Source organism: Coffea arabica, chromosome 1e (assembly GCF_036785885.1).
Source record: "Coffea arabica cultivar ET-39 chromosome 1e, Coffea Arabica ET-39 HiFi, whole genome shotgun sequence".
Classification (NCBI taxonomy): domain Eukaryota; kingdom Viridiplantae; phylum Streptophyta; class Magnoliopsida; order Gentianales; family Rubiaceae; genus Coffea; species Coffea arabica.
The window spans coordinates 56491957-56505786 of NC_092311.1; the positions used below are offsets into that span (position 1 = coordinate 56491957).

The following is a 13830-nucleotide window of genomic DNA, read 5'->3' on the forward strand; positions in this document are numbered from 1 at the left end:
AAATCACTTTCATAAAATACAATTTTTTTAGCCTTTCAGTTCTTTTAATTTTGGATTTTCCTTTTTCTTTTCTAGTTTCTCATTTTATTCTCAAGAAAATATCATAAAATGAAATTGTGACCTGATTAATAATCATCAATTGAAATTTGTGACACATGACATCATACAAAAAATCAAAATTAATTTTCGATGCCTTTTAAACCTTCATCCAGAAATATGCAATTACAAACTCAAAACAAAAATTTTCATTAAAATGAAATTTCTATCGGAAAAGATGAAAGAGAGAAGAAAGAGATAAAAGGATGTGTGATAAAAGGATGAAATTGCAGAGGAAACAATTTGCAAAAGTGCTTCGTGTGTCTTAATCGGAGCAGACTAGCAGAACAGAGGCCATTTATCACGGGAAGAAAATCCAGTCCTCCTCATACTCTTGGGTACCAATTTATACACCTAGAGAGAGAGAGAGAGAAGCGTAATGACTTGGAAGATCGATTTCGTCATACATGGTGACATGAAACAGCCCGGTTCCCGCCTCTTTCCAAAACCACCCAAAAAACACACACACAGCGGTAGGAGAACACAGAAATCAAGCCCTATATAATAATAATAACCTTTTGAACCACATATATATAAAGGTCCAATACAAGACGAGATACGGAGATTATGCAGAGCTACTCATTTTGTACATGGCCGCTATCTCCTGTAATTGAACTTTACTTGCAAAACGTATCGCATCTTTATCTGCTCCACGTTGTAAACTATGTACTCATTGTACAGAAGACTAGCCTGCAAGCAGAAAATTTCAGTGGTAAATCAGCTATTACAACTGTGTGAAAACCAGAAAAGTTTGCGTAATTATGACGAGACAAACCTTGGTTCCTAGTTGCTTTGGTCTACCTGAGGGAACTATGACGCCGTCTTCAAGCGTTCGAGACTCGGACGAGTCTGGCGCAGTAGCACCGATTCCTTTTGTGCTGCAAGAGTACCATACAACTCAAAAAGTTTTCCATTTACTAAATAATTCATCGACTGACTCAGGTTGTCAGTACAATAAGAGGAGAATATAGGCTCAGACCTCAGCTTCCCCTGAGGCAACTTGTCTGCATTATAGTCTGCGTGTAGCAGTTCAGCCATGTCCCCCAGTGCAACCTACAAGACAACAGCCGGTTTGTTCAGTAGGAACACTTGATAGGGATATCCGAGAATAGCTTTTCATCATATTATAAATATGCGCAGAGAGAGAGAGAGATGAGAGAGATGAGACCCTCTTATTCATATCAACTTAAATATAATCCAGCAACAATATTCAGGACACTAAATATGAAGTTTATCTTTCCACTTTTATGATTTCTCTTTTTTCCTTGAAAGTCAAGAGAACTGAAATGAATTAGAATAAAGTAACCTCGCACAACAGCAGCACACCGGCATGTGCATTGGAAGATGAATAGCAATAATTTGCACTTTTGGAGAACATATCTGCAAAATAAACACCTTTCCCAAACATATAACCTGTTACCGGTGCTTCTGGAGGAGCAATTCTCAAACCTGAAAATTTTTATGGCACATTTCAAGTCAACTATTGCCCAATAACTACAGAAATGTACTATGACAGATATAAATGAAATGTATAACCTTGTGATAGAATTCCAGTCCAGTTTGTGAGCCTAGAACCATGCCATAAGAGCAACCTGTTGTGTGTCCTACAAAACTGCTCGGAAAAGCAATCAGACATTTGCATCAGCCTCATAGCGTAGGAGAGAGATAGAGATTGGAACAAGCATAGGACTGAAAGGAAAAAACCGATGAGGATGTGCGATACAATTGTGTTTACCTTCTTGAAGCGTTCAGATTCGCCTTCTCTTGAAGCCCTAAAGATTTGAACGATATCAACACTATAACTTGAATGAGTCTTTGCATGGGTGTTCTTCATATATTTCTCTATCTGAAATGCAGAAAGCACATTGCATTCTATGATTTGAGCAAAAGAAGGTAACTAAGTTCTATATGATTAGCACCTTTGCACACTAAGCAAAACAAGAACAACAGACTGCAATTGAATAAGTCCCTATGCCAATCCCAGACCCGTAAAGTAAGCATCTCAATGCCTGATCAGATTTTGGAAGACCAAAAACTAAGAATATAACAAATCAAGAACAGTAAACAAATACCATTTTATACTCAATTGAATCAGCTTCAATGGGAGTCAGTTCACAATGAAGCCGTTGATAATGGGAGTACAAAGGATCCACCTATTCACAACCAGAAATGATGAGTTAATGTCTGCAACTCAAGAAAGTGTTTCCTGAAGAAAATAATGATGCCACAGATGAAGGAAGAAAATCATCTATCAGGAAGCATATATTGTGACAGAGAAGCAATCACCGGGTGCATAACAAATTCACTTTCTCAGATTTTTAATTTCTCCCAAAGAAAAGGAGCTAACACCTTGAGTTTCCTCTTTGACATTCATTTTCTTATTGAATCTTTGGAATATTATCACTTCCTGCAATAGATTCTCATCAATCTCTATTAGAAGTACTAATTAAAAATACCACGCCATGAAGCATCATTTTCATATGAACCACCTCTCTCCTGGGAACCTGGATGTGATATTGGAAGTCCACTGGTCATAGAAATTGTTCAACAAGCAAAAGCAAATAGTGGAATGAATCCTGATGCAAAGAAAGTTGAAAGGAAAAAATCCAGTGATTGTTGCACTAAAATCTGCTCTCAAACACCATTCCTAATCTTCTTTCTACAAGATGAACATGGGTGCTATCCTATGACGATGCCCACTAGCATTCTCTTTTATCTAGCCATCAACTTTTCACAAGACATAAATTATGAATCCTTATTTAGCACTGAAGAAGTAAAAGCAACTCAGATGCATCTTATTTTTGCGAATAAAGAGCAGAAAGTCATCCTCATGAAAGGCTTAACTAATGATATCCTTGCCTAGACAAAGATATGAGCCCAAGTAGAAGGAACAATTAAATTTGCTTATTGATGTTGGCATGAAGAAAGTTGAAAGCAAGATTTATTTAATGGTTCCTATGTTGAGATTGACATTTAAGTACCATATCAATTTGTTCCTTCTCTAAGATATCTAAGTCCAATGCTTCCCAATAAACAATGACCATTTAACATTTCTTAGATTGACCCTCAATTTTTTACTAGAGCCAAGAGCTGAATTTCTCAAATTCAGCAAATATAGAATCAAGCAAATCTAGCCCATTTTAATTTTGTCAACAAAGAAGAAAGAAAATCCATCCAATTTAGACTATTAATTACTGCAACCAAGTCTAGATTTGAATTAGACATAGTCCAAGTAGAAGGAACAACATAAAATATAACATAGAATCACTTGTAAGAGGAATAAACAGTTACAGAAACGAGTACCTGCATAGCAGTATCATCCTCCAACAATTTTGTTGCCACCTCAATCTCCCCAAGAGCTTCAACCTTCAAATTTCCCAAGATGCAAAAATTGTTCTTATTAGAAAAAACTATACTGAACATATATCACATAGAAACATGGATTAAAAAGAGATAACTGTGGTTTGACAATTGCATAGTAGCTAAAACATAAAACAACAATCATTCAGTATGAGGAACGCTGTCAAGCATTTAAGATCAGTAACTCAGTGTGCTTGACATTCTTAGTGGAAATATTTTCAAGTACATTAAGGAACATATGCATTAAATCAACAAAGAGATAAAGATTCACCATTTCCAGTTTTGATTTCAACTTCTGAGGGGTATCAATGACAAATTCACCTGTCATCATGCAAAACTTTAAGTTACTACAGAAGCACTAAGAAAAGAAGGAAGAAAATGACCCAAAAAAAAAGAACAAGGAGTATGAAAAACAAAGAGACAATTGAATTAACATCATCAGCTGGCCCATTGCAACCTCGACACACTTATTAACGAGGGCGTATAACTCAAGCATGGGTAAAAAGGCTGCAGGAGGAAGGAAACTTACGCATCTTTCTATAACCAAAATCATGAGGTATAACCGTGTAGAACTCCCTGCAGAAGAAATTGTATCACAATCATTATATAGACAGCCAGATCATCAACACAGTGCTTAAATCATATACCACCAATATTGTGTAGAAAATTCATACATTGCATATATTCTTACCCACTCAATTGCTCAAGAATTTCCCTATCTGACTGCCCAATTATGTCTGCAATTCTTCTCAATACATCATATCCCTGTTCATATCAAAATAAAGCTATGAAGCAAAATAATACACCAAGCAGAAAGCAACATATTCAAGCAAACTTTATCATCAACATCTTTTTGGTCAAGATAAGCAAGCAGAAATGCAGACCTGCTTGATAATTGGATCATTGCTAAGAAAAAATGCAACACCTAATATTTCTTTTTTCTCACGGGAGAAGAGGTAACATAAATGGTTTTGTTCGCCACAAATAATTTCAATTTCTTATCCTATAGAAAATTCTTTTCAGAAATCAAAAAAAGGTTTCATTTTTGACAGATTTAAGATAGTAGTTGAGAAAGCATGCAATCAATCAATCCTTAAATATTTTTCTGCCAAGTAATATGCTTTTGCGACTAATTGCCAGATAATTCCTTGAATATTTAACTTGTCATTTTTATGGTCAAGATATGCCTATGCTTCTCCATTTTTAACCTCAATCCTCGAGTAACAAACTTAAGAAGGAAAATAGCTTGCTGAAATTACAACTACACCTAGTTCCAAAACAACCTCATTACAATGTCACAGAAAAGTGTAAAAGATGGGCCCTCCCAAAGTTATTTAAAGTTATGTACTAATACTTATAAAACTGTTGCAGATCATGGAAGCAATAATAACAGGAAAAAAGTGAAAAATCAGAACAAATGCCAATTTACTATGTCAGAGTTTCAAAATTAAAAGAAACATCAAATTGCCCTGGAGCACTGAGTGTTGCAACAACCACGAATTCTAGGACTTCATCATCTCACATGAAGACTAGACACTTGCAATCTATACTGTACAAAACTAAGACCATAAAAGTCTTGCTTTGAAACATTTCTAGCACAATCAAACATGTTAGGCCAAGATTTCATTATATCATGATGCAAGAGTCAATAAACATAATTAATCTGGCTTTGAAATTAAAGTTTATATGTTCAGTACTTGAGTAAAAAATATCCAGGGAAGGAAAGGTTTCATGCACAATATCTTCATATATTGTTGACCTACTGCTTAGAAAAAATTTATATGTACATATGCATGCATATAGTTTACAGAAGTCAATGATAAAGCACTACAGAAGCCAATGATAAAGCAACTTACCTTCAAAATTGTTGATTTGCTTAGTTTACCAAGAGGCAATTTTTCAGCATTGTATCCTATTAAATAGCAGAGGATGTAAATGTTACCCATAGCTGATTCAAAACATAGAGAACTGATAATGAATGATTAATGACAGAACTATGTGATAAAAAGAAACTATCATAAAAGCAATTTGAGTAACCAGCATCTCATAATTAAACTAGACATGCTTACAGAGTAGTCTCATTTTCAAGATCATTTTCTTTCCACTGACCTCCATCTCTTCTTCCAGGGAGAAACAAATACCATACTATATTCCACAAACTACTAAGCATGCCAAATGGGATTCACGAAAAGAAAAAAAAAAAAAAAGAGAATATTAAGGAAAAAATACACATGAAATTACAGGGTTAAACAAAGCAATATAAGTTCATAACTGTGTTCTTAAAATATGTGGTGAAGTTAGTTTTTAAAACCATGAATAGCACAAGAGAAACCAAATTAACTATGACACAGAAAGATAAAGTGCCATATGCTTAGGACACACGGGGTAAGGAATGACACCAGGTAAATACGTCAGAAATATTTTAATAGCAAGACATACATACACTCTAAAGTATGGCAGGTGTATCACAATCGCCTGAGAATTCACATGAAGGACAGAGACATTACATATATACAAAACCACCATATTGTATTAACTGCTGATGACTAGATAAGCTTGTGATAACCCTCTTCACAAGAAAAACAATAGGAGTTTGATAAACAAACCTATTTCAATCATTTGTTGCTTCATCATGCTGACGTTACAGATAAGAGAGATGAACTTTGCAAGCCGCGCTTCCAGCTTTGTTTCACGAGGTTGCCTGTCCATTTTTGATGCTGATGGTTCTTGGACCTGGAATTGTCAAAAAAGTTTAAGAACTGATACCAGAACCATCTGAAAGCTTGCGGTATCATACTAATTGGAGATAGATATGAAATGCCTTTGCCCTTGAGACCAAGGATCTTATGTATTGCAGAAAAGCAAACTTCACATAGCCTGGCTTCTCATTTTGAGTCATTCACTTCATGTAGTCATTTATTTCTGTGTACTGAATTAGGACTAAATTTCAGAATCAGTCTTAAAACAACTCACAGTTGGTTCTTGGTCAGTTTTACTGTAGTCCATCTCCAACCAAGTATAGCTCTTGGGATGAGCAACAAACTCGTGACGCTCCCACCAATTGTTCTTAGTCTTCCCATAGAACTTGGTTTGAAACTCATCAATGGCAGTCTGTTTAGACGTGTAGGGGCCACTTAACTTGTTCTGACCCTTTGAACCAACTCTACCCCATCTGTTAAAAACCATGAATCTTCCACCATCGTCGGATTCTGCAATCAATCAATTTGCGGCGTTCAGAGAAGCATTAATAATTGAAAAGACAGGGGAAAGCGGCATTTTATGATTCAATCAAGTGCAATGCAATAGAAATTGAATGACTCAGTAAAACGACTAAGAGCATGGAATCCAAGTATCAGAAATTTGCTAAGAAAGACGTAATTTGGCGCTCCATGAGTTGAATACCAACCCAAAACTTGAATAATGTAAAACTTGTTATTGTTATCCCCAACGTTTGTCTGGTTCAAGGTGGCATCATAAATATCCTCATCCTGCTCGAAAGAAGAAAGAATATTATGTTTGAGTTGTAAAGAAAAACAGTTAGGAACAGAAACCATTCAGCATGAATAGAAAGAAGACTTGCCTCTTGCAGAACATGGTATTGGGACTTAACCTCATCCGGAAGCCACTGATCCAATACAGTTGCACCCTTCCTGGTCGCTGTAATTTGTTTCGCCTTCTTACTTTTGTCTTCCTCTGCCACCCATATCATTTATCCATCAAAATTTTATCAGGACTGTGATACCATAAATGCATAACCGTAAGAAAATTTCCATGTTATACCTTCAAGATTGTGGTCCTCGTCCTTCCTGTCTGCATCTGCATCACTTGAAAGCCTTTCAATAAGTTGTTTCTTGGACCCAGTCGTTGAAATCCCTCGAAGACTAGCTTCTTTGCGGAGTTCTTTAACGCTCATTTCTTGAAAATCTTCAGTGGCTTTGACTTTGTCGTTGGAATCCCCATTATCATCATCCCTCTGTCTTTTCCGACTGATTAAATCTCCGTCCGCATCTCTGGATTTCTTACCTTTCTCCTCCTCCTCCTCTTTGACCGCCGACTCCAGTCGCCGAACCTATAGATGATTCACTCGATCAAAAATTTCGACAGCAAACAGACAAGAAAGAGAGAGAAGAAAAAAGGAAAGAGAAATCATTGCGGGAAAAAGGGGCAGGGGGGAGGTTGGGTATTCAGACCAATGCGGGCTTGGTTCCAGTGGTACTAAGGCCTCGTTTGCATAATTCGGAGCGGAGTTCATCCACTTTGAGTTGACTTGCCATTTACAGTCGTTTAACTGTGAGATAGACAGAGAGATTGAAGGAAAAGAAGACTGAAGAACAGAGAGCGGGTACAAAGGGCTTTTATATGAGTTTCAGGGGCGGATGAATTATGCACCAGTCTCTGCTAGTATTACTGGTCTATTACCACTCTATTACCACTACTAACTATTATTGAATAAATAAATAATAAAAATAAGCTTCCGAGAGAAGGAAATCTTAGAATCTAGTGTGCGCGGCACGGTTTTTGGCGCCTCCCCTCAGATTTGTAATGCCCAACGACTTGCTTGGTCCCCACACGGCGTCGTGGCACCTCCTTTCAGGTTATTCTTTTTGTCAGGTTTTTTTTTTTTTTTACACAATAAATTCTATTTTAGACCTACCTACTCCATGCTAAGAGGAACGAGTATATCCAAGGGGGTCAATAAGGAATCTAGAGTTTATATAGACCTGCTTCTATTTTATGCTAAAGAGAACGAATGGACTCAAGGAAATCAATAAGAAATTCGGAGTGAAGGGGACCGAACTGATGAATCTCTACTCTACGCTAAGAGGAATGGAAAGACCCAAGAAGGTCAATGGAGGATTGTGAATTATTAGAGATATTTTTAATGTAGTACTTTTTGTGATGTGATGTATGTGAGATAAAAAGGTAATTGGGAAGATAAAAAGGTGTATTGGAAATTGTAATGATGATGTAAGCAAATAAATTTTGAGAAATAAAGCCCAATCCAAACAAAGCCGAAGTTTATCTAGACCTACTCCTACTCTACACTAAAGGGAAGGGGTGGATCCAAGAAAATCAATGGGTAAGCGGAAGGGACTGAATCGTCACAGACGGATACCTTTGCACTCGCTGATGAAATTTTTCAAAAATCTTGAACAATAATGCAGGGCAACAGATGAGTTTAGTGACCAACTATTCTAGAAGTAGATAGTTTTCATGTCAGGTTATTCGATAGAGTTCTTTGTGTAGGTTCCATTTCTTTCTTCTTTTTTTTTTTGAAACGATAACATTTTCTTATGTATACCAAAAGCTATCACAAAACTGGAGCTACTGCTCCTAAATCTTCTCCATCTAATCTAACTAATCAGAGATAGAAGGAATTCTTCCACTTAATTTCACTAATCAAGTTTATGGTATACTTTGTCAACTTGTGGCTAACACGCGTGAGTTTGTTTGGATAGTGTATTATTTGAAATATTATTTGGAATAATTACTGTAGCACTTTTTGTGATGTGATGTATGTGAGATAAAAAGGTGATTGGAAATATAAAAAGGTGTGTTGGAAAATGTATCTATGATGCAAGCGAAATATTATTTGGGATAATTGGGTATCAAAACACACTCCGTGGAGTCATTAGTATTTTCCAGCATGATCTTCTTCACTGTCACTTTGCAATCTGACTGGATTTCCATATTTCTCCAGCCTTCTAAATTTGCTTTGACCAGTGCATTTCTAATTGCATTTGCTTCTTCAATCTTGGGTTTGTTTGGATTGCTTCATATTTCTCCAATTTTATTTGCTTACATCATCTTTACAATTTCCAATACACCTTTTTATCTTCCCAATATCTTTTTATCTCACATACATCACATCACAAAAAGTGCTACAGTAAAAATATCCCAAATAATCCCAAATAACTTACAATCCAAACATTTCTATGGTTCACTGATTCTTTGTTCAGGACCTGCCCGAGCTCTTATCATAGCTCTATTAGCTCTTCTAGCAACAATTCCCAAAGGAGTGTGTTTGGACAGGAGATTATTTCCCCAAATTTGTTTATTTACATCACCATTATAATTTTTAATACATTTTTTTATCTTCTTAATTACTTTTTTATCTCATATATATCGCATTACAAAAAAGTGCTACAGTAAAAAATTTCAAATAATTTACAATCCAAATATTTTCTTGTATTGAGCTTGATTAGACCTTCTTACGGTGGTTTCCATTTACTCTCGCCGCTTGAGTTTACCTTCATTGTTTCCTCTTCATATGCTTTCTGCCTCTATTTATTCTGAAATTCAATCCATTCTTAACTATTAGATATAAACACTATCTTTCTCTATTGAACTGTATCTAGTTTATTGACTTCCAAATCTACAGTAATATGTTCACAATTAGTATAATATGATCTTTTTTTTCCATTCTATCCTTGATTTTCATGATAATATACCTCCACTGTCAAAACTTTTTTCTAAACTCTAGCATTTCATCCCATTTAATTAGAGCGACTTTCCATATCATCTTAGTATGTCTGCAAAAGGACATCATATGTTCAATTGCTTTAACACCTTCTCCGCAATATATGCGCTCATCATCTCAGTTTGATATCTTACTTTTCAAAACCCTTATTCACTGGAATTATTCTGTGCAGACATTTCCATATGAAATGCTTAAGATTTTGCTTCATAGTTAGACTCCACATAAATTTTCAAGTTCCCAAATCTTGCTCATTTCTACAATTTTTTGCGTATTGTTATGATCCCTTCTTTTTTTCCTATTGGATTTCATTCATAACCATGTAACCAGTTTTAACAGTATATACTCGTGTTGCTGAGAATGGCCATACTAATCTATCTTTTCCATTACAGATGTTGATTGGGGTATTGATTATACGCTTGCAATTTCCTCACAAACATAGATCTTATCACATCTACCTCCCACTTCCCATCTTGTATTAACTCATGTACTTTTTGCAGTTAACAGTTTAGTGGTTTTGGATTATATAGTTTCCCATTTCCCCTATCTATTATCCATTTGTTTTTCTAAATGTCAAGCAAATATCTAGCACTGATAATACTTTGCCAACAATGCACTATTGAATTCCGGAAGATCTCTGAAGCCTAGTCCCTCTTTACCTTTATTTTCAGTCATCCTTTTCCAGTTCATCCAATGGATTTTCTTCTCATTCTCATTTCCCTCCTACCAGAACTTTACCATTCTTTTATTGATCTCCTCACATAATCCTTTGGATAATTTGCAACATGCCATTGCATATGTTGGCATAGTTAGAATAACTGACTTTAGTAATACATTTTTTCTAGTTTGATTTAACAGCTTCTCTTTCTATCCTTTCAATTTGTTTATCATCCTTTATTTAATGTAGATAAAGACTTGTTTATTGGACATTCCAATCACCCGTGGTAATCCTCCCTGTTTGGATTGTATTTTCCGTCATTTTTCATGGAAAAATTACTGTAGCGATTTGATTTATGTGAGGGAAAAAGGTAATAGGAAAATGTGATAACGGAAAACGACGTAATTTTCTGGCAGAAAATGGCAATCCAAACAGGGCCAACTTTGCTTTATTTCTTTCATTCCACCTAGCATTTCTAGTATCCCATTTTTACTTTCCCCCTTTATGTTCTTACCAAAAAAATTTGAGGATTTATTAGCATTTACGATTTGGCCAGAAGCTTCTGCATAGATGTTAATAATCTGTTTCACTTGCCGTGCATCTTTCATATGTGCCATGCAGAAGATCAAGCTATCCAATGGCGTGTTTTTGGATTATTCGATGGAGCTCTTTATTTACGCTCCACTTGGATTGTATGTTTACGGATGTTTGTATAAAATTTTATTGTTTTTTACTATAAAAATTGTAAAAAAAATTTTGTATCTGTGATTGTATATTTGTGTGTTTGTGAAGAAAAAAACAATTACCCTTTATTTTTCCTCTCATCTTCTTTTATGTCCACACCTCACTCCATCATTCTTTTCGCATTGCTGCTATTGCACCGATCAATTGGCGCGATTGTCATAGGTAATCTATTTCCCTTCTTTTTCCTCTCTATCTCTTTTCATTCGTCTTTCGTCTCTCCATCCCTCTTTTCCTTCACCTCCATCCCTTTCCTCATTTCTCCTCTCTTCAATCACGTTTCAAGTTATTATTATTTTTTATCTCACACATGTGTATGATCTACAAAAGTATTACTACAAAAATTTTTTCAAAATATCTAATCCAAACAATATACCAGAGTACTATTTGAAATAATCACTATAACACTTTTATGATGCAATATAAAAAACATAATTATAAATATTAAAAAATTGTTTTTTTTTGTATTCAGACATATCCCGTTAAAGTAAAAAATTTTTGTGATGAATAATAGCAATTATTTGGGAAAAAAAATTATTTAGTTGCATTATAAACATAATTTTTCAATACACTTTTTTATCTTTCCAATCATTTTTTTATTTTATATACTAATTATAAAAAGTGTTACAATAATTATTTTAAATATTATTTCAAATATCTCATATCCAAACACAAATATTTTAAAAATTTAGTATGAGAATTTTTAAATATAACCAATACAATCTTTAGTCCCTGCCAAAATTAATTTCTTAAAAGCAAACTTGTGATGAATATTCTGTGAGAGCCAATAATACATATGACCAAAAATAAATTGAAGTGAGAGGGTGAGAGAAAGAGAGCGGAATAGAGAGAAAATATCTTCTACGAATCTCTATCAAGTACACAAAACACAAAGCTATGTAATTCCACACAATTACAAATAAGCATTCCATCGAGTTGACCTGAAACCTAAAATTTAATTTGGCACTCTCATTTGTAGCTATATAATCATTGGGAGGGCAAAAGTTGTGATTTATAACAACTTTTGTTTAACAAATAATTGCCCAAGATAATAGCTAGTTTCCACTCATTCCAATGAAGCAAGTCAAATACAAGTTTTTGATAAATTTTTATACGAATAAGATCAAATGTGAATCTAATATTTGCCAAAATAGCGTGCACTTCTTGTTCGTGTGCAAGAATTTTGTGATGTTTGTTTATAACATTTGCCATGTAAATTGGTTACGCATATGATTTTGCAAACCATGATGGAAAATGCAAACCAAGATAAATTTATATACAAAATTGTGAATCCGCTTGAAGACTAATTTTAGTGTGAAAAGAATGAAAATAGAAATGTGATACATGTTTACAAAGATAATTAAATAATTGAAAAATGCATTATGATTCAACCAAACAAAATTGATTGTTTGTGTGTTTGCATATAGTATATATGAAGCAATAATTGTAGTCATTTTATAATGTGATGTATGCAAAATAAAAAATAAAAAATTTAATTAAAATGGAGTTTGTTTGGATAAGAAATTATTTACAAAAAATTTGATTGCATCACTAACACATTTTTTAATGTATTTTTTTATCTTCTTACTAATCTTTTTATTTCACATGCAACATATTACAAAAAATGTTACAGTAATTATTCCAAATAATATATTAAATAATACTTTACCCAAACATACTCCATATTTATGGTGCAATTACAATAATTGTTTTCCAGATAATCACATATCCAAAAAATAGTGTCCATTTGATAGTAAAGGAATTTGTTATGGATTAATGTTTTATATGCCGCCAATGTAAATTTTTTTTATACTAATAGGTATAGATATATAACACATGAATAAAAAATGAATTTAAAATTTTTTTAGATAAGCACATATCCAAAAAATAATGTCCTTTTGATACTAAAGGAATTTGTTATAGATTAATATTATATATACTGTCAGTGTAAATATTTTTTACACTGACAAGTATAGATACATGACATATGAACAAACGGTGAATTTAAAAATTAAACAACGATAATGTGACATTCATCTAAAACTTTTTTTCTTTTTTCTTTTTTTTTTGGTGTGAGGGGTCCTATAATACCTTTTTTTTTACCATCCGATCCAATTATTTCCTATCTAACTATGTGTAAAAAAAAATCTTTTACACTGATAGTGTATAAAAATTAATTCCATTTTACATTGACAATGTATAAAATTTAATCCCATTTGAAATTTAATTTTTGTATATATATCATGAATCTAACGGTAATAATGTGTACATTGTCATTGTATATAAGATTTAGTTTTGTGATTTTTATCAAACATTTTTACGGAAAAAAATACTTCTCATCTTTGCAAAATAGAAAAATTACTTTCCAAACTAGGAAAATGCAAACCGAAAAGTTTTTTTTTAATTTAAAGAACGGGGCAAACACCAAGCTCCACTGTAGATCCGGAAAGCTGTGTCGGGTTGACCGCCAAACGAGAGCCCTAAAAAAGCCAGTAAC

General features: G+C 34.0%; 1 protein-coding gene across 1 annotated transcript; it reads right to left on the minus strand.

Moving 5' to 3' along the window:
• Positions 1–570: 570 nt before the first annotated feature.
• On the minus strand, positions 571–7802 carry LOC113735125 (poly [ADP-ribose] polymerase 2-like). The gene is made up of 18 exons (XM_027262088.2): positions 7647–7802; positions 7237–7525; positions 7037–7149; positions 6863–6944; positions 6430–6665; positions 6063–6189; positions 5313–5368; positions 4148–4221; positions 3986–4032; positions 3728–3777; positions 3400–3462; positions 2169–2249; positions 1832–1942; positions 1633–1708; positions 1403–1545; positions 1076–1149; positions 872–974; positions 571–786 (listed from the first exon to the last, which is right to left on the minus strand). Exons 1-18 carry the CDS (start codon positions 7728–7730, stop codon positions 694–696), a joined length of 1902 nt encoding a protein of 633 aa, XP_027117889.1. The 5' UTR covers positions 7731–7802; the 3' UTR covers positions 571–693.
• Between the last annotated feature and the right edge of the window lie 6028 nt (positions 7803–13830).

Excerpts from the sequence above, each read along its gene's own strand:
- LOC113735125 (XM_027262088.2), bottom strand. The coding sequence starts at position 7,730 with ATGGCAAGTCAACTCAAAGTGGATGAACTCCGCTCCGAATTATGCAAA. Across the intron at positions 6,666-6,862 it reads TTACATTATTCAAGTTTTGG|AATCCGACGATGGTGGAAGA; the intron begins GTTGGTATTCAA and ends GATTGATTGCAG. Across the intron at positions 3,778-3,985 it reads TTTTGGTTATAGAAAGATGC|GTGAATTTGTCATTGATACC; the intron begins GTAAGTTTCCTT and ends GCATGATGACAG.